Below are 20,553 nucleotides of genomic sequence, written 5' to 3'. Positions count from 1 at the left end.
CACGGAACAAGGGGTGTTTTCTTCCCTCTTCTATCATCCAGTTAATTATCTCAACTTTTCCACTTGGCCTTTATAGCCAATACTCAAAAGGAGGTTAAAGAAACACCGGGTGCCCAATGATCCCCCGAAAGGCGTGTTTACTCTCTATAAATATGGCAGTGTGTCTTTCCCACCTTGACATTTGCTTTCCCAGCCTTTTACTGTCACCTTTTCTTTCTGTTTCTTGATGTCTGCTGTTCTGTCCCGTTCTTGTCTTGCTGTCTGTGACTCATAATCCTTTTATCTCTATGCATCTCTTTACCTCTGTGTGTTGCTGGCTATTCCTGTACTGTGTGTGCTTCCATCTGTGCTGTACCCTCAAGTAACTTCAGAGGGAAATATCTTTCAGCTGGTCCTGTGTTAGTAAGCATATGATATAAGTAAACAGATACATTCTGAACCTTTTGGAGACAGATGTATGTTAGGGCAAAATATGTCACCAAAGTTGATGGTGCTATTTGTTGGGCTGTTTGGATAAGTTGTGTTCATTTTTTGTTTAGGTCTTTGGGACCTGAAAATCTCTTGTTGAAAGGAGCTACACTAAAAAATACCAAGAAGATATATGGTGAACGTTTTTTAAGATATACTTACTAGAAATATGTCTTTTTTTTTAAAATATGTCTTTTAAAGCCTGTGCCTAAATAGTGCGGTTAAAAATTGAACATGGCATTTAATTCCATTTAATCTAAGCCTATTTTTAGGTGTTGGGAATTTATAAGATGGTAAACTAACTTGAAAACTATGACAAACTATGTAGAATTAAAATTATACTATAAATGATATATCAACTGGTGAATAGAAGAGAGTTTAGAATTCCTACTTTTATAGAGTGAAAGAATTGGTAGATCCAACTGGGTGGGGAGTTGGGTTGGCAATCTCATTGGAAACCTAATTTTCATCATATTGTTATTCCTTAGGAGTTGCTGTTTACACTGGAATGGAAACCAAAATGGCATTGAACTACCAAGGGAAATCTCAGAAACGTTCTGCTGTTGAAAAGTTAGTGTATAACACAATTTCTTTAGTTGTTATTGAACTGAAATTGTTACTTCTCAGTAATTCTAAATAACAACCATAAGCAAAAACAACATAACTTGTAATAGTGCTACCAGTTTGAGTACTTTTTGTGTTCCAGAAACTGCTCAGTGATTTGTATGTCTGATTTGGTTTAATCCTCTGAGCAACTCAGAGTAATTCCTGTTAGCCTGTCCACTTTATAGATAGAGAAATAGTCGTAGAGATGATAAGTGATTTACCTAAGCTCACTTAGCTATTCAAGGGCAGGGTTTAGTTGAAATTTATTCTCTTTTGCTGCTGGATAATGGTTTGGGGTCCTCTTGTTGCTATATGTAAGGAGGTTGTACAACACAGATAATAGTCTCCTGGCAGATATTGAAGTGGTACATGACACACACCTTCAAGCCAGTCGCCACTGGCACAGACCTCACTCTCCTGTTGGCATGGATATCCAGTATATCAGTGATACCCTCTCCATAGCTGTACTTTCAGACTAAAAGAATCCACACTAAGCTTGCAGGTTTCACATTTGCTCCTCTACCCTCTATTCCAAACCTTTAGGATTCAGGGAAATGGAAACAATCTACTCCTTCTATAAGGATGGAGTAGGTAGTGTGTGTGTGTGTGTGTGTGTGCGCGCGCGTGTGCGTTCTGTCACTTTATAGGGTCCTTACTAAAGGTGTGTTGAGCCATTGCACTTTGGGTTGGGGCTAGGGCTGGCTTTTCCATTTTCCCACTCAAGAATAACGCGTTAGCAGTGATAACAGGTTCATCCATACAGGTCTGTGCTATGGTTACACATCGTACACAGGAGAAGCTTTAGAAAACTGAACAGTTTAGTCTATACCTGGTTGATATCTTAAGTAATTAAATGGTTTTTAAATCCATAACATCTTATTTTTCAGATCCATTAATGCCTTCCTGATTGTGTATTTATTTATCTTACTGACCAAAGCTGCAGTATGCACTACTCTAAAGTATGTTTGGCAAAGTACCCCATATAACGATGAACCTTGGTATAACCAAAAGACCCAGAAAGAGCGGGAGACTTTGAAGGTAATTTGTTTTATGCTGAAAATTTTAACCCTAGCACATTGTAACAGAGACACCCTTTATTGAAATGCTGCTCAGATAATGATACCTTTGGTATTTGGGTTTTCTCTTGGTTGTATGGTAGCCCCAAGCATTAACTGTTTAAGAAATGTTAGAACTTTTTGTTTTAACCCTAGGCATCTATCCTTGTTTTTAATTCTTTGGTTAAGAGTTTTAAGCAATTGGGCAAGAAGGTCTGACATGTTAATATATTATGAACTTGTGATATATCATGATAGGAACATAATGGGTGCCTACATTCATATTGAGGGGTGGGAGGAGCAGAGAACTTAAGGAAGTGGAAAGTGTTAAGTCAAGGTACATTCGCTGAAGAATAGTGACAAAATTCAGTGTGTTGTAAATGTTGTTTTCATGTACTGTGAAAATGTTTACCAATGATACAGTGTCGTTGGGAAGAGCAGTGCTTTCAGCGTTGAAATTAAAAGATAGAAAGTTTATATTACACTTGCTTGATGGAACTGTGCATATAATCAGCATGAACTATTTCTTTTGTTTAGGTTTTGAAAATGTTTACCGACTTCCTGTCATTTATGGTTCTGTTCAACTTTATCATTCCTGTCTCCATGTATGTCACAGTAGAAATGCAAAAATTCTTGGGCTCCTTCTTCATTTCATGGGATAAGGACTTTTATGATGAAGAAATCAATGAAGGAGCCCTGGTTAACACATCAGACCTTAATGAAGAACTTGGTCAGGTTAGAACTTATTTTTACTTAAAATAAGTTAACATAGTGAACTTATTTCTTGTAGTCTGGATTACCAATGTATGTGACCATTTCACATTTGGAAATGTGATTCAACGAAAATTCCTTTATGCAGGCATGTAACGAAGGCAAGCGATGTTTTCATAACTATAACGTCAATTATTTTGCTGGCATTTTGAAATCAGTGTTTTGAAAGAACACCAATTTATGTATTAAATTTGAACGTTATGGAAATTCTCTTTAAAACTCACCTGGTGGTGTTGCTAGATTATGGGCTATTGCTTTGGAACAGGAAACATGTAGTCTTCATCACCATCTGTAATCATTTAGGGATAGACTATGGGACAGTGGAAATAAAGCTATTTTATAAATGCATTTTGTTCTATAAACAAAATTGACCAGAGTTGTCCTATGGACATTTTCTTTGTACATTTCTGATCAGATGGAATATAGACCTAGAAAGCAGTTGTTTATTCCAGTGTAAGAATTTAAATGAAGGGAAAATGTGAGGGCGTGCACTCTTCTAAATGCTTTTTGCTTCATATACCAAGGTAGTCCAGGCTTTGACCTCGCTGCTAACCCAGGTTGTTTTCAAATGCAGTGCAGTCTAGCTGTAATTCTTCAAGTGATGACTTCTTTGGTGCTTTTCTTATCAGTATTGAGAAAAGTTTTTCCCTTTGTCTGAATTTACTGTGTGTCACGTAATGATCTTCACAAGCTGAGGGGATTTTTTGGCTTGCATTTAATTCTCTTGATATTTAGAATGTCAAGACTGTGGAAATATCATTTCTGTGACTGGGAGATGCAAATTCAGTTAATGGAACTGTGTGGCTGGAATAGGGCCTCACACTCGTTTTGAATGGTGGCGATTTGCGCCTGTGCCTGAAAACTCTCCTGAATTCAGTCCCCCTCCACCCCCACTCTGTATTTCTGTTCTTTACACAGCCTTTGACTAAACCAGAGTACCCTCTTGACAACTACAGTCACAAGGGTGAAAGGACTCTCCAGATATAATTATGTTGAAACCTGACTCTAGGACTACAGGATCCCAGACTGTGGCATCTGCATTCCACAGAGATACTGAGTCACTAAGGATAGAATAAGCAATGAATGAACGAATGCTTTTCCCTTAGATATTGTTCCCAGAAGTTTCTTTTGTAGGTCACTTCAGCTGCCACAGCTGACCTTAGCCTTTTTAAACCAGAAGTTTTCATCCAGGGAAAGCTGAGTAGAACTACTGTAGTCCCAACAAAAGTTATCAATCTGCAGCTTTTTTGCATGGGAAAAAAAAAATGAGTTATAAGCCACCTCTGGTGAACTTATCCCTGACAGCTGATTTAGTTGACTAGATCTGCCTATTCTAAATCCAGTGCCTGGCTATATGGATTAAGCTACCCAAGGGTGAACATGGCTAGTCCCAGGCTACTGCAAATAGAACAGCCATCATTCCACATGTGGCACCTAATTCTCACCAGAGACAAGCAGGATATCCAGGCCAGATCTCCACCTCAGCAGATTCCATCTTACCTATGGGAACGTAGTCTTGTTCCTATCATCTAGACTTATTCACACTGCAGAACGTAAAGTAGAGCTTTGGGTAATGATGTAGTCAGTTTAATCAGTGAAAAGAAACTACAGTTTTCATTTCAGCCACCACTTCTTTCCCCCGCCAAAACCTGCTTTTCTGGATGTGACTGTCATTTAGTCACTTATAAGGTAATAACCAGACCACCACTTCAGTTTGTACAGTGCAAAAACAATTTGCCATCATGATCAGCTTACATGTGTAGAAACTACCTAAATGAAAATGCAAAGAAGTCTTGAAATGGTTTCTTAGGACATTTAGCATTTCATGGACCAGTATACACGAAATTAAGTGTAACCAGTTTCCTCCTTGATGAGTCATAATTTAAAATCTGTAGGGCTTTTATGTTACTTAAAAGCAGTGTCAGTTAGTTTCGATCAATACCATTGCAAACACTTGCTTAACCTCTTCCAAAGTGACCCACATTGGTATTAAAAAAAAATAGGAAGATATGTTTAGGACAGTGTCGGTCTTTGACTTGAGAAACAAAAAGAAGTAGACTGCTCAGTTCAATTGTAAAAGAATGGGGTCTTTTATGATCAGACATCAGTCCTTTAGACAGCCAAATGGTTTCAACTTTGAAAAAATGGTGGGGATAGCCTCCTCCTTCATATCCCCTCCCAGTCTCGCAGCTATGCCCAGTGGTGTGTCAGAGTATATCCTGTGATTCCAGTAATTCAATCCAGTGGTTATATATTAAACTTCTGTGTTATCTAAGATATGTTCTTGGCACTGGGGTTACTATTATGAAGTAAGCGAGAAACCCTTGAGTTGTTCAACATCTAGTTGGGGAAACACACATATCGTAGCCTAACTATAGCAATGTGACGATAATCAGAAAAATCAGGGAATGTGAAATGATGGAAAGAGTCTAGTACTGTGTGATTTTGGTCAAGTCAACAGCAGTGACAATCTACATCTGTATAACACTTACAAACTTATTTAGTAATCTTTACAGCCTTGTGCAGCAGGTTTGATTATTTAAGGCTAATATTTAATGTACAGAGAGATGAGATTTTTCCAAGGTCACAAATTTAGTAGGTGGTGGAGCCACAACTCCAGTCCAAGTTCTTCACTAGGTTAAACAATGTGAAATTTTTTGACCAATTTTGACCTGTAAACTAGGTGATTTCATATGTGTTCAACCTTTATTTTAGGGCTCTTTCTATTCTGAACAGCTGTCTCACTTTAGGCTTTCTATCCATAAATTGATGGCTTTGAGCTTGCTGATAGAGAAGGGCCTTTCCTGCAACTGGCTCAAACCTACCACTAAAGAGGAAGAGGCTGTTGAGAGTCAGAGGCAAGCAGTAGCCTCTGACTTGTCGGCCCGCACTCTCCTTTAAATATGAGAATACTTTTTAATAATAGCCAATCCTCTCCTCCCCTTGTTCTGAGTATAGGGCATATATTAGATCAGTGGTTCTCAAAGCATGATCTCAGGACCAGCATCACCTGGGAACTTATTAGAAGTGCACATTATCTAACCCCACCCCAGAGCTACTGAATGAGAAACTCTGGGGATAAAGCCCAGCGATCTGAGTTTTAACAAGCACCCTCCTAGTGAGTGTGATGCAGACTACAGTTTGATAATTACTCTATCAGGGTATAGTTGGTTGGCCTATACCTGTGAGATTAATTGTACACAGATCCATAGTGCACAAAATGTTATATATAGGCAAACACTTTATTTAAATACACTTTACTTTTATTTATTTATTTATTTATTTTTGGCTGCGTTGGGTCTTCGTTGCTGCGCGCAGGCTTTCTCTAGTTGTGGTGAGCAGGGGCTACTCTTCGTTGCGGTGCATGGGCTTCTCGTTGTGGTGGCTTCTCTTGTGGCGGGGCACGGGCTCTAGGCGCACAGGCTTCAGTAGTTGTGGCGCGTGGGCTCAATAGTTGTGGCTCTCAGGCTCTAGGTGCGCAGGTTCAGTGGTTGAGACGCACGGGCTTAGTTGCTCCGCGGCATGTGGGATCTTCCCGGACCAGGGATCGAACCCGTATTCCTTGCGTCGGCAGGCGGATTCTCAACCACTGTGCCACCAGGGAGTCCCTGCACTTTATTTTTTAAAGCTATTACCTTTGTCATCTATAAAAGATTTCGAAATGGGTTAATGCTCATCCAAGTGCAGGAGCCACAACAACACAGGACAACCTTCCGGGGGAAATGAAGGTTAATAATTTTGATCAGAATAAAAAACCGAAAGAATTTCATTTTAACTGGAAAAATCTAAATGATACAGGAATAATACCACTTGGATTAATTTAAAGAGAGAATTCAAACTTGGCTGGCTAACAGGAAAAACAAGAGAAGACTGGAATGCTATATTTGTGCCAGTGCTGCTACCGTGAAATGCTTTGAAAAATAATTAGAAAGCAACTACTGCTGCAGTTCATCTCTTTCTCCCTTACATAATAAAAACCTTAATCTTGTACTTATGCTTATTCCTGTCAGCCCATAATTTTAACTATTTAAGTATAAATTTCCAAAAAGGAGGATAAAATTGTGGGTCTCCAAAAGCCAGATGTTATAAATAGAAGAGATAAAAACTGAGATAAAATGAAAATGCTCAAAATGGCTTATTTTACATGGGAAATTTATTTCATAGCCTATTTTTTCCATTATTTATGAAAGTATGCTTATACTTTAGCCTATCATTATAAACTCTGCTCCTTCTTTTAATTTGGAAATTTTTTGGAGGAGTATCTGAAAATATACATAGTACGTGGAAGAAATTTCATTTATATTTTTAATCATCATTGACTTACTGTGTCTCATTAAGTAACATTATTTCCCCATCTGTCTATATTCTGTAACTCTTATATACATTCTATGCCATAATGCATTTTACTTCAATCCAGTATATTTATAGAAAATTTTACTTTTCAAAGAAAGGTTTTGTTACATCCCAGTTAGTTTAAGTTCCTATTCAGTATGTTTTCTCTGTGTGTGTGTGTGTGTGTGTGTGTGCACGCGCGCACGCGTATGTCAGTGTGTCAGAGAGAGAGAGAGAGAGAGAAATAATGGTCAGTAAATTGTTTCCCACTTGGAAAATTGACTTTTCTTATGTTAACTTCTTTATATCAAAACAGGTCGGTGTTAAATTGAAGGGGTCTTAGTTTGATAAAATAACCACATTTTTCCTGCCTATTAATCTCCTACATTTGAGTAAGTCTACCTTAGACATGTGATACTATTTCAGTATCTTTAAAAATACTTCCTCATTTCTCATTCATCTGATAATATTACTTCTGTAATTACCTGACATTTGACAAGTTTTTAGAAAAGGTGATTTCTACGGATATGAGAATATCCTTATAGTTATGCCTTATAGAAAATTAATCACATTGAAGAAAGAATGCATATGTTTGTGTTCTTGTTTTTAGGTGGATTATGTATTTACTGATAAGACTGGAACACTCACTGAAAATAGCATGGAATTCATTGAATGCTGCATAGATGGGCATAAGTATAAAGGTGTAACTCAGGAGGCTGATGGACTCTCTCAAACTGATGGACCCTTACCGTATTTTGACAAAGCAGATAAGGTGGCATTTTCTGCGTTACCATTTTACCTTGAGAAATCAATTTATATAGGCATGTGTTAGCATAGTAGAAATTAAGGATTTGGGCACGTGACATAGACTTTTGAATAACCATCTGTTTGTTCTTTCAACTTCACCTTTCTTGTTTTATGGACAACTCCGGAATTTGTAAACAAGTAGAATTTATAAGAGAGCATTATGAAAAATGGCATTTGGGTAAAACTTTCGCTTGACTGTGTGATCATAATTTTTGGTGCTTTATCTTTAAAAATATGAGCTGCTCCAAGAATGATGTCAATTGAAATCATTCAAGTCCCAGCAGTGTCTAGGCGTGAAATGAACCAGAGTCTCCCTGCACCTGAGCTATTGCCAGATTGTGAATTAGAATTGAATGAGCTCTTTTAGGCCATGGAGATGTCACTGCTTTGGTATTAGGTGGCACTACAGTAACCTGAATGAGTTAACATAGCCCCTAGGGTGTGTTAGCTGAGAACCAGGCATGTTGGTAGGGACCAGAAGAATATGTAGTTCATTTGAGTATTATGAATTTATAAATTTTTGCTACTCAGTTTGCTGGAGGTTATAACATTCTCTCACATTAATAACTTTTCTCTGTTCATTGACTAGTTACCAAGTGTTCACAGTGAAACTAATATAATCATTTTTCTGTTATTGTTCAATAGAATCGAGAAGAGCTCTTTCTGCGTGCCTTGTGTTTATGTCATACTGTAGAAATTAAAACAAATGATGCTGTTGATGGAGTTACAGAATCAGCTGAATTAACCTATATGTCCTCTTCACCAGATGAAATAGCTTTGGTCAAAGGAGCTAAAAGGTAAGCACGTACGTTATGCTAGATGAATAATTTCGAGAGGTACAGTTCTGCCTATAGTTAACAATATGGTATTTTTCTTCAAAATTTGTTAAGAGAGTAGATCTCATATGTTAAATGTTCTTACCACAAACAACAAAAAAGCAAAGGGGACACAAAGAACCTGAGAAATGTTGGGATATGTCTCTATCTTGATTGTGGTGATGGTATCACAGATGTATTCATGTGTCCAAACTCATCAAATTGCACACATTAGGTATTTGCAGTTCTCTATCAGTTATACCTCAGTAATGCTGTTTTAAAACCCAGAAATAGGGCTCCCCTGGTGGCGCAGTGGTTGAGAGTCCGCCTGCCGATGCAGGGGACGCGGGTTAATGCCCCAGTCCGGGAAGATCCCACGTGCCGCGGAGCAGCTGGGCCCGTGAGCCATGGCCACTGAGCCTGCATGTCCGGAGCCTGTGCTCCACAGCGGGAGAGGCCACAACAGTGAGAGGTCCGCGTACCGCAAAAACAAAAAAAAAACAAAAAAAAACCAGAAATAAGTTGTAGAAAATACATTAACATTTTTGAAGAGTAAAAACAATTAAAGTTCTTGTACTTCTCCTGAGAAAGCGAAATCACAGGAGGACAGGAGTTATTTTGTTCCTTCTCTTACTTGCTTCAATAACCTTATAAGTATCCTTATTCTTTAATAAGGAGCCAAGCTACTTTATCTGAAAGTTTGAAAAAAATTCCCAAATCTAACCAGTTAAGACCAAAAAGAAAATAGCAATGCATAGATGTAACTTGCATTACTATTTATGCATTCCAGCCAGAAGTCCAAATATTCATATTATAGTTCGGAAATCCTATAATAATGGCTACTTTTTGTACAACACATGTTCTTGCTGAAGTGCTCCTAGCAATTTTGATATCATTTGGTAACTGAAAGTCCTGTTTTATCCATGAAGCCCAAGCTAATTAAGTGGATTAAAGTCACCCCATGTGTTAGCTACAGAACTGGAATCACAAATTGCCTCTTTCTTGGTTACAATTTGTGACTGGACATTGACTTGCTCTGTGTTAACATCTCAGTGAGTAAAAGGAAGTACAGTTATAGATTGAGATCTTATGAAAGAGAAGAAAACAATAAACAAGTATGAATAATGCCAGTGCAAGAGGAAATTAATTATTCTTTAAAGATACACAAAGGTCTTTTTTATTGTGTTTCGCAGGTATGGGTTCACGTTTGTAGGAATGCGGAATGGTCATATGAGAGTAGAGAACCAAAGAAAAGAAATAGAAGAGTAAGTAGCGCTGTATGTTTGATGATTGTCACTTCTTAACCCCACAGTCCACCTTAGATGGATTTAGGAAGGGCAGCAGAGGGAACTGATTACATCTATAAATGTAGGACTCTGCTCTCCCAGTTCAGAGCTTTATGTAAATGTAGTTGGAGTAGGAGAAGACATTTTTCATAGAATGGCAGAAACTAGCATTTGAGGTGTAAATGATTCCAATTTTGTTCACATATGGGTCCAGTAGCCTGAATGAGCGTCTGCCTGGACTTTTCTGAATTTTAGATGCCATTTCAGGTCTCCAACACACACTGCAAGAAAAATCAGTGAACAGGCATGAAACCTTCTGCTGTCCAGAGCCCAACCAATCATTCTGGGATTGCAAGCCCTGCCAGACATGGCAGCTTTGGAGTCAGAAGCTTTCTCTTGTTCTAGATGCTTGGGTGTGAGCCTCAGGGCAAGTACTCTGATGCAGCCATAGCTCCACATTTCTTTTTTTTTTTTTTTCACTACAGAGACCCCAACAAACAAAACCACCTTGGCTTAATAACGGATTTTAATTAGCCCCTGTGATTAATTTGAATTCTTTATATGAACTTGAAATGTAATTGTCTGACCCCTAGCATCTCGTGAGACCCATCTCAGAAACATGTAACACGTGTAGATGTGCTTAGGGAATATGCCCCTTTGGGAAGGAGTGTTCAAGAGCCAGAGGAACCAGAAGAAGGCTCTTTGGCCTGACTGCCAGGAGCCCCAGGTCATTGTCAAAGTCCAGATTCTAGCCGGTTCACAACAATGCCCCCATGTGGCCAACAACAAATGAGATACTGTGCTACAAGTAGATGTCTTATACATACACATCCCAAAACCAATGACCCGCTCACTCCCATCAAAGAGAAGCTTTGTAGTAAATACTTGTATACAAGTTATTTATTTTCAAGAAATTATTTCCTCACATTTTTTTCTAATAAGTCTTAGAAACTTTCTTCTTCATCCTTTCATCTGGTGAATAGCTTAGCCATTTACACACAAATCTGATCATGTCAATCCACTGTTTATACCCTTCAGTGGATTCCTATTGCCCTTAGGATGAAATCCCAAATCTCTGAAATGGCCCACAATGTTCTCAGGTCCCAGCCCCTGCCTACCTCTCTTGCTACTCCCCTATCAACTAGATCTCAAGCCTTAAATGAACTACTGTAAGTCCCCTCATGGGCCACGTGCTCTCATGTTGCTGTGCCTTTGCACATGCTCTTCTCTGTACTCAGAGTGCCATGATATCCTTTCTTCATCGTGTCACTCCTGCAAAACACAGCTCAGGCACCACCTCTTCCAGGAAGCCTTCCTTCAGATGCCTTCTGTCTGTGCTCCCACATCTCCCCTGTGTGTTCCTTTGTTACAGTATTTGCAAGACTAGGGGGTAGTCATCTCATTACCCTCTGTCTCCCTTATCATTTGGTAAGCGCCTTAAGGGAAGATGTGTGTCTCTTCTCCAGCGTCAATCACTGTGCCTGACACATAGTAGGCACTCCGTAGATGATTAAAATACTTGGCAGGGTGAGACTATTTCTAGACCCTCCCCAGATATAGCTTCGCAGGACAGCTCTTTGTTCCTCATTCCTATGCAGTCAGTCTCTCCTTACTATTTTAAGTTATATAATGAGAAGATATAGATAACCCTTAACCAACACTGGTATCCTCTGACAGCATGTTCTAAGCACAGAGAAATTCCAAAGACACAATGGAAGGCACCCGTTGTGCCCACAACTAGCAACCCTTATCCAAAGAGGAGAGCTCTGTTAACTTAAGATGTTTCTGTTGTGTTTTATCTTGGTCTAGGTATTTCACTTTTCTCTTTTTTTTTTTCTATTAAAGGTATGAACTTCTTCACACTTTAAACTTCGATTCTGTCCGCCGTCGTATGAGTGTGGTTGTGAAAACTCAATCAGGTATGCATTTTTAAAACTTGACTTTTTCCATTTGTAGATTTGTATGTTGATCAACTACTTCAAGAGAGAAAAGCATTTAATGTAGTAGTGTATGATTACCGAAAGTCGTGCAGAGCTTTTGTATAAGCCTTAATGTATTTATACAAGCACATGTTCAGTTTGTCAAATTGTCACTGGCAGAACCCCTGGTATGACAATATATGCATTTTCTTGGAAAGTGAACTCTACCCCTCAGTCTTGGATGTCCAGACAGGAACTGAAAGGATGACTTTTTCACAGTTCAGGGTACTAACGAATCACCACCAATGCCTACCTGCAGCAGCCCACTACAACTGGATGGTTTGAGATTACTAGCTGTAGAATCTATGAGTGTAGAGAGTTGCTGGTTATCCCTCTCTGACCTTCCTAATTCCCCACTCTTTACACTTCCTGGAAACAGGTAAGCTAGAGATGACTAAGGGCCTGACTGCTGGGAAAGGGCATGTGACTTTACTCTAGCACCCTGGGCTGTTTGTTTAACACAGTAAAGAAGCTTGCCCTTTGCAGGGGAAACAGTACCATCATTTCAGGGTTCCCCCATGTTCTTGGGAGGAGCCATGGTGACTAGGATGCCTTCTGCTCAGATTCAGCAAGACCCATGGGTACCATTCCTGCTTCGTTTGTGGGCTCTCATATTCCTCTGTGTGTGTGTGTGTGTGTGTGTGTGTGTGTGTGTGTGTGTCTGTCTGTCTGTCTGTCTCCAGGTGGTTTTCCAAAATATCCTTGATTTATTTTCTAGTAATTTACTTTTTAGTATTAAATCTGTTGAAAATGTCTTCGTATGAGAAGGGGAAGATTTAGACAGACCCTTCAGGGAATATATCCTACCTTATTCATACTTTGTGGTGTGACTGCAAAGTCACGATGCTGATTTCATTATATGTGAATGTGGAATTTGTTTTATGACTTTTAAACACATTGTGGCTATGTGAGAGAAATTTTTTTTAAAAACACCTAACATTTGGAATACTTGCTGTTCTTACCTGTATACATGCACGTCCACGTTCTACTGCAGATGGTAAGATGTCTGAGGAAGTGGTCTATCAAGGGCCTTGACCTCAGAGTTACCCTTTTTTAACTTTTTGAACTTAGCACTTTGCCTTATAAGGTCAGAGTGTCCTTTTTTTTTTTTTTTTTTTGCGGTACGCGGGCCTCTCACTGTTGTGGCCTCTCCCATTGCGGAGCACAGGCTCCGGGCGCGCAGGCTCAGCGGCCATGGCTCACGGGACCAGCCGCTCCGCGGCATGTGGAATCTTCCCGGACCGGGGCACGAACCCGCGTCCCCTGCATCGGCAGGCAGACTCTCAACCACTGTGCCACCAGGGAAGCCCCAGAGTGTCCTTCTTAATGGTACTGTCTACTTTCCTGGGTGCATGGACTGGTATAAAGCTGTACTTGTACTAGCATTCTACAGAGCTATTCTCCAGTTTCCGGTGAAAACCTTCAAGCTACTGTTTTAAAAGCTAATGTGTATAGTCTTTCAAAATGATTTTATCGTGTTTGAGCTTGAGTTTGGTCCTTGACATCTGTAGATGCCACATGTGAACTTTAGACCATGGTTGACAACATCCTCAAAGAGAATTCAGATGCAGCTCCTTGACACAAGCACCGTCTTCTGTGATTCACTTGAAGGAAGTTTCTTTTAACAGAGGTGCATGTTGTAAACTCTGAGATATTAATTATGTCTGTTGGTCCCAAGAGGTGGTGAATGTTGTCCTGACAGAGTGAAGGTCAAGATGGCTGCTTCCATTTGGATGAACATTCCAAGGCAGGCTCAGGATACACAGCTGCTGGGTGGGAGAGGCCACCTTAATAGTTATGTATTATTAAAATCCTAATTCTAAGTAAGTCAAGTACTCTGATTCTTTATTTTAGGAGACATACTTCTCTTTTGTAAAGGAGCCGACTCAGCAGTTTTCCCCAGGGTGCAAAATCATGAAATTGAGTTAACTAAAGTCCATGTGGAACGTAACGCAATGGTGAGCCTACACCCCCTCCCCCCAGTAGATAGAGAAATGCTAGAGATGACTACGTTTATGGATTGCTATTTAAAGGACTATTGAAATGAATTTTAGCTTATTTTTATGGCCTATTTTTATATTTGGGGATTTTGTAATATTATTTTCCTTATTTTAATATAAAACATCCTGGAGCAAGTTTCTGTTCAGAATTTGCACCCTTTGAAGACTTTTCAAGAACCTTTGTTTTATGTTCTGCTTTTTGTTTGTTTTTTTTCTTAACCCCAAGAGCTATTATTTTGTTATTCCGAACCTAATTGAATGTTAACGCAATGCAATCTGTTCTTTCTTTTTTTTCCCCTTTTTTAACTAAAAAGGAAATTAGTCACAATTTCTCTTTTGTGTGGTAAAGCAAGAGTATTTAAAGAGTGTGTTTTGTTTGTTTGTTTTTATTCATTATTTGGATAACTAGAGATCTCCTACCTTGCTTCTAGGATGGGTATCGGACACTTTGTGTAGCCTTCAAAGAAATTGCTCCAGATGATTATGAAAGAATTAACAGACAGCTCGTAGAGGCAAAAATGGCCTTACAAGACAGAGAAGAAAAAATGGAAAAGGTTTTTGATGAGATTGAGACAAACATGAATTTAATTGGAGCCACTGCAGTGGAAGACAAGTAACTAGAAAATGATATTCTTGTTATTTTAATGACCAGTCATTTAGGGTGGTATCTGTCCAGATTGGTAATTCATTCTCAAGTTTTGAAATCCATGATTCAGCTTTGTCTGTACATCAGATTTTGAACTGTTTGTGGGAATAATTTTTAAGTTAAACATTTGTGACTTAGAAGAATGAATCTGTCATCTCTAAGGCGTTTTGAGTACTTACTAAGCCACCCTTCATTTATGCAGGTATTTATGAAGTAGTCTTACTGTGCGTAGGAAGCTTTGTGCTAGAGACACCATTTGAGTTGGTGCTTGGTAGAATGGGTACAATTTTGAAAGACAGATGAGCAGAAGGGAAATTCAAGGTTGAGCAAACAACATGAGAGCTCATTCTAACCTGGTTTAACAGACTAGAGCATATTTTTGCATACTTTAAAATAATTTGCCCTAACCATACAGGCTGAGCTCTGCCAGACATGATTATAGGGCTCCAGAATTGATCTGCTTGAAAAAATAAGTTTTAGATTCTATTTTAGGAGTTTTCTAGAAGCTATGAATGCAAATTGTGAGGCTTAACCCAAACATGAAGTTATAAACATATATTCATTGGAAGGTATTAAAGTTCTAATAGAATTCATTTAGTCTAATTTCATTGTTATTCTCTGACCAAAAGGAATGCAAAGTATCACTCTTCTTCTACCCTTGCCTTTCAGAATAATGCTTAAAATCTCCTTCAGAATGGTTGGCTTTCCTAAACTTCCAGCTCCTCAGGGATGGGGATTCGCTAACTTTCTTCAATATCTCATTAGACTGTGTCTGGCCCTTTCTGTTTTGAACCATGTTAAGTATTTGTATAGTGAGATAGAAAACATAAACTTTCCAAACCTCATTGTTTGAAATGTACTTTAATAAGTAAAACTATGCCAGAAAGAGTATGCTCAGAAATGGTAGAGGATATGTAAGAAAAACAACTGTTAAAACATGTCAGGACTCCAGAATTGCTATGAATTATAAGGACATTCTCTTTAACAAGCCTTCTTGTAGAATCTGTGTCAGGAATTTTCAAAGATAACAATGTTTCCTTTGTGTTTCCAGGCTACAAGATCAAGCCGCTGAGACCATTGAAGCCCTGCACGCAGCAGGTCTGAAAGTCTGGGTGCTTACTGGGGACAAGATGGAGACAGCCAAATCTACCTGCTATGCCTGCCGCCTTTTTCAAACCAGCACCGAGCTCTTGGAACTGACCACCAAAACCATCCAAGAAAGCGAACGGAAAGAAGATCGATTACATGAGTTGTTGATTGAATATCGTAAAAAGTTGCTGCATGAATTTCCTAAAAGTACTAGAAGCCTTAAAAAGTAAGAAAGTACATCAATTCGTTATATTTAGACATTGGTACAGATGTAAATCACAGCTGCTTATGCAGAAGGCTCCGTTTTCTGTAATTTATCAGTCTTTGTTTGCAGGTGCTTTATCCTTGTAAGTTAGAACCTTTCCTGAGGACTTGGCTAATGGCCCATTTGAGATTATTTGGCACTTTCCACCTCTTCTTTCATTTAAAAGAAAACCCTGCCCTCCTCATGCTTTAGAAAAGTGGTTCATTTTCTAAATACTTAGGGTCTGGGTACTTATCATTGGTACTCTGTCCTGGTCCATGTTAAGAAAAAATATTCCTTTTCATGGTCTCTTAAATTGAATGTAATAAAATCAGTCTCTAAAACAGTTTCCATGCAGGTCGAAGTCCTGGAGGCATTTTCTGTGTGAATTTTCATGCCCCAGTGCTCCAAAGGAGACCAAATACTTGATAGCATGGCCACTCGACTGCTTTCAACAAGCTGCTTAGGAAGAACCTGTAGAATCTAAGGTTCTCAAGGAAAGCCACTGATCCACAATAATTCAATACCCAGAGTTACATTTTCCTATACTTGACATTGACCAAGGCCTAGCTTTGTCTAAACCCATTACTGGAATTTACCTTGGCCGTAAGCAAATCAGTTTCCTCTTCTGGAATGCCACAGGATGTGTCTGCAGTAAATCCAAAGACCCGTAGATAATATTATTTCACATTTCTTAAGTGCCCTCTTTGTTCCAGGAACAACATTAAGCACTTTAAATTATTCTCATTTAATCTTCACAGCAACCCAGTAACACAATCTTATTTTCTTCTTGTTAGAAATAGGGAAACTAAGGCTCAGAGAGATGAAGTGATTTATTCGAGATAACACAGCTAATAAGGTGTAGAGCAAGTCTACCCAATTCCAGAGCCCATGCTTTTAACAACTATGCTCTATCTGTGTCCTCATCACTAGTGTTTAAACAGACTTTAAAAATGAATAGCCCACATTCATGAGGCTATGGCCAATTTTAAAACAGCTGTTGTTCTTCTGTTACTTGGACATCAGTGAGAGTAAACAGGTTTTTATTAATTGCCTATGATAAATGTTTCCTTCCTTTAACCAAATGGTACTTATAAAGGCAGTCCAGATTACATGTGTTTTACTTGCATTTATCTTAGTCTGCTCGGGCTACCATAACGAAATACAAGAGACCAGGTGGCTTAAACAATAGAAACTTATTTCTCACATTTCTGGAGACCAGAAGTATGGGATCAGGGTGCCAACATGGCCGAGTTCTGGTGAGGTCCCCCTTCCTGGCTTGCAGAATGCTGCCCTCTTGCTGTGTCCTTACTTGGCAGAGAGAGAGGAAGCTCTGGTGTCTCTTCCTCTTTTTATAAGGATATTAATCCCATCATCCCATCATAAGGGCCCCACTCTCATGACTTCATCTAAACTTATTTCCCAAAGGCCCCATTTCCAAATATCATCACATTGAGGGTTAGGGCTTCAACATGGGACTTCAGGGGGGACACAATTCAGTCCATAGCACCATTTGGGAGCCCTTGGGCACTTTTGTAAAAGCCAGGGCTTATAGAAAACTGAACTCACCATCTCAACATTCCCTCTTCCTGACTCATCTGGAGTTGGGTACACTCTTTCCCCAAGTTACACAAGCATCAGACACAGGATCCCTTTTGCCAGCTTCTGCTCCTTTGTCCCTTCCACTTGAAATCAGCCACCAAGCGTTACCCATGTCCCCACTCTCTCCACTGGCGCTCCCCATCAGATTCCTAGTAACTCGTGCCTCAGAGCACGTAAGCCCCTCTGCCAGATGAGTGGTCCTTAGGTATAAAGTACTGCCCATGTCACAGCCCTGCTCAGAAACCTTTAGTGGATCTCTATTACCCACAGAATCAGGTCGTACCAAAGGCCCCAGGTGACCTTTTCAGTTTATTTTCTTAGTGCACCACACATACATTCCCTCTTTTCTTCACCTCTTTCTGTCCTGTCTTTTAAGTTCCATTTCAGATATCATACCTCACAAAGAAACGATTGTTCTTTCCTGGTGTGTATTTATTGTCCCAATCACTGGATATTAACCTTTTTAAAAACATTTTTACTTTATATTGGAGTATAGTTGATTAACAATGTTGTGTTAGTTTCAGGTGTACAACAAAGTGATTCAGTTATACATATACATGTATCCATTCTTTTCACATATTAACCATTTAGTATCATGTTTGGTTGGGTATATTCTCTCATGTGTGCTTCTGTTACCCCAAGGAGATTTTCTATTCTCCAAAGAAAGATTAGTTAATAATCCTTTCCATTCTTCTATATGGCCTAGTTAGAGACCAAATATTACTTGATTGATTATTGAGCTACTGTTTTCTGCTCATTGTCAGCTCTGTGAATAGGGGAGCAAAGGAGAATGCATGATTGATATCTCTAATTAGTGAATAAAACATGCTCATAATATCATGAAGCAGAATATGAAAGGAAGGAAGGAAGAGGCATATTAGGCTCTCACTATTCATAGTCCATAGAACAGCAGCTCCATTATCACCAGAAGCTTGTTAGAAATGCAAAATCTCATATCCCACCCCAAAACTACTGAATCAGAATGTGTACTTTAACAAGATTCCCAGGAATTTTAACAAGATTCCTTTAAACATTAAGCTTTGAGGAGCATAAAATCAGACAAATGAATCTATTGTATAACGATGAGATCCTGCTATGTTTAATACATCTACTGCAGCGGTTCTCAAATGGCACCCAAGATTTCCTGAGCAGAAATTGATTAATCGGTGTTTTTTTTGTTAATTGCAAAAAAAAAAAAATTAAAATGTTAATTGGTAGAATTTTCTCAATTGTAAGTTTTCCCCCATATGTTTTTCTTAAATACTTGGCACCTGTTATATATATATACTTTTTTTAATAAATTTATTTATATTTTATTTTTGGCTGCGTTGGGTCTTTGTTGCTGCTCGCAGGCTTTCTCTAGTTGTGAACGGGGCTACTCTTGGTTGCGGTGTGCGGGCTTCTCATTGCGGTGGCTCCTCTTGTTGCAGAGCAGGGCTCTAGGCGTGCGGGCTCAGTAGTTGCAGCACACGGGCTTAGTTGCTCCATGGCATGTGGAATCTTCCCGGACCAGGGCTTGAACCCGTGTCCCCTGCATTGGCAGGCGGATTCCTAACCACTGAGCCACCAGGGAAGTCCAGCACCTGTTATATTTGTCTTTCCTGGCAACTAATACTACTTCATCCTGGCTATACAGGAGAATCACCTATGGAGTCTTTTAAAACATGCCTATATGTAACCAAGCCCTGCCCAAGATACCCTGATTTAATTTGTCTGTGGGTAAACCTAAGACATGGGCTTTTTTTCAAGCTGCCCAGATGACTCTCATGGGAAGGCTATGGTTGAAAACCACTAGTCTAGTATAAAATGATACTTATTTAAGGAACATATATCATTATTGTATGCTATTCTTTAATGAACACTATGTCTTTTTAGTAGTCCATCATATTTGAGAAGCCAGGTCTATGGATAGGTTTTGTCATTCGGGCAAAGATATTAAGAATATCTTCTGTGATTTGTATACCCCAAAGCCATTTTGTCTTTTCCCTGCATTGTTAAGCAGTTTTCAGATTGACTGATGATTTGTCTTCATATCAGAGTTTGATGGAACTGTAATTTCCAAAATTCACCTTGAGTTTCTTATATGGAGACTGGCTGCTAGAAGTCCATTATTTTTATATTTAGAACTTAGTGCCATCTATATGGGCAGCTTGAGTCTCAAAGATGTGATAGAAAGTCTCTGTTGTGTCATTAATAGGGTCGGTTGCTTCTTTAGAATTTACACGTCCAGGAACCAGATTGATGATAACCCTTCTCTGAGTGGTTTTTTAAAGTTCCTAAATAGCAATGTATAGTAGCTTCAAATATAGCATTGTTTTTCTTTTTCAGAGCATGGACAGAACATCAGGAATATGGATTAATCATTGATGGCTCCACGTTGTCTCTCATATTAAATTCTAGTCAAGACTCTGGTTCTAACAATTACAAAAGCATTTTCCTACAAATTTGTATGAAGTGCACTGCAGTGCTCTGCTGTCGGATGGCACCGTTACAGAAAGCCCAGGTAACTGAATGTTAGTTAATGTTCCATTCTGGGTACTTCTGTACGCATATGTGCAAATGTTCACTTTTAATTTTCTTTAAAGAGCCCTGAGTACCTTATTATATTTTCCCTGGATTCTTCCTCTACGTGGTCCAACTCAGAAGTCTTCCCACCGATTTGAATTAAACCTGTGCTTCACCTTTTTGTCTCCTCAAGCTGGCTGTCTAATTCCTCACCTTGCAGACTTCTCTAATGAGTGCTTGGTGCCTGCTGCCTTCATCCCACTGCTCCTGGCTCCACTATTCCATTAGCCCCATGCATTCTTTCTTCTCACCTTACTCTGCTGCATCTCCTGGAGGAGAGCAGTGACC

General features: G+C 39.2%; 1 protein-coding gene across 10 annotated transcripts in view; it reads left to right on the top strand.

The window, feature by feature from the left end:
- The window catches only part of ATP11C (ATPase phospholipid transporting 11C), a 173,895-nt gene that overhangs the window by 107,565 nt on the left and 45,777 nt on the right, over positions 1-20,553 (top strand). For all 10 annotated transcript variants that reach the window (XR_007474695.1, XM_033403643.2, XM_033403638.2 and 7 more), the window contains 12 exons: positions 540-604; positions 957-1,038; positions 1,962-2,112; positions 2,667-2,864; positions 7,843-8,004; positions 8,685-8,836; positions 10,048-10,119; positions 11,986-12,059; positions 13,974-14,077; positions 14,551-14,732; positions 15,817-16,080; positions 20,029-20,203. Coding sequence is in view for 9 of the 10 variants with exons in the window: in XM_033403643.2 (XP_033259534.1) it covers positions 540-604; positions 957-1,038; positions 1,962-2,112; positions 2,667-2,864; positions 7,843-8,004; positions 8,685-8,836; positions 10,048-10,119; positions 11,986-12,059; positions 13,974-14,077; positions 14,551-14,732; positions 15,817-16,080; positions 20,029-20,203 (1,681 nt within the window). In the remaining variant the exon portion in view is untranslated. The remainder of the gene's footprint in view (positions 1-539; positions 605-956; positions 1,039-1,961; positions 2,113-2,666; positions 2,865-7,842; positions 8,005-8,684; positions 8,837-10,047; positions 10,120-11,985; positions 12,060-13,973; positions 14,078-14,550; positions 14,733-15,816; positions 16,081-20,028; positions 20,204-20,553) is intronic.

This window comes from Orcinus orca, chromosome X (genome assembly GCF_937001465.1).
Source record: "Orcinus orca chromosome X, mOrcOrc1.1, whole genome shotgun sequence".
Taxonomy (NCBI): Eukaryota; Metazoa; Chordata; class Mammalia; order Artiodactyla; family Delphinidae; genus Orcinus; species Orcinus orca.
This window is presented reverse-complemented; position numbering and strand designations above follow the sequence as displayed.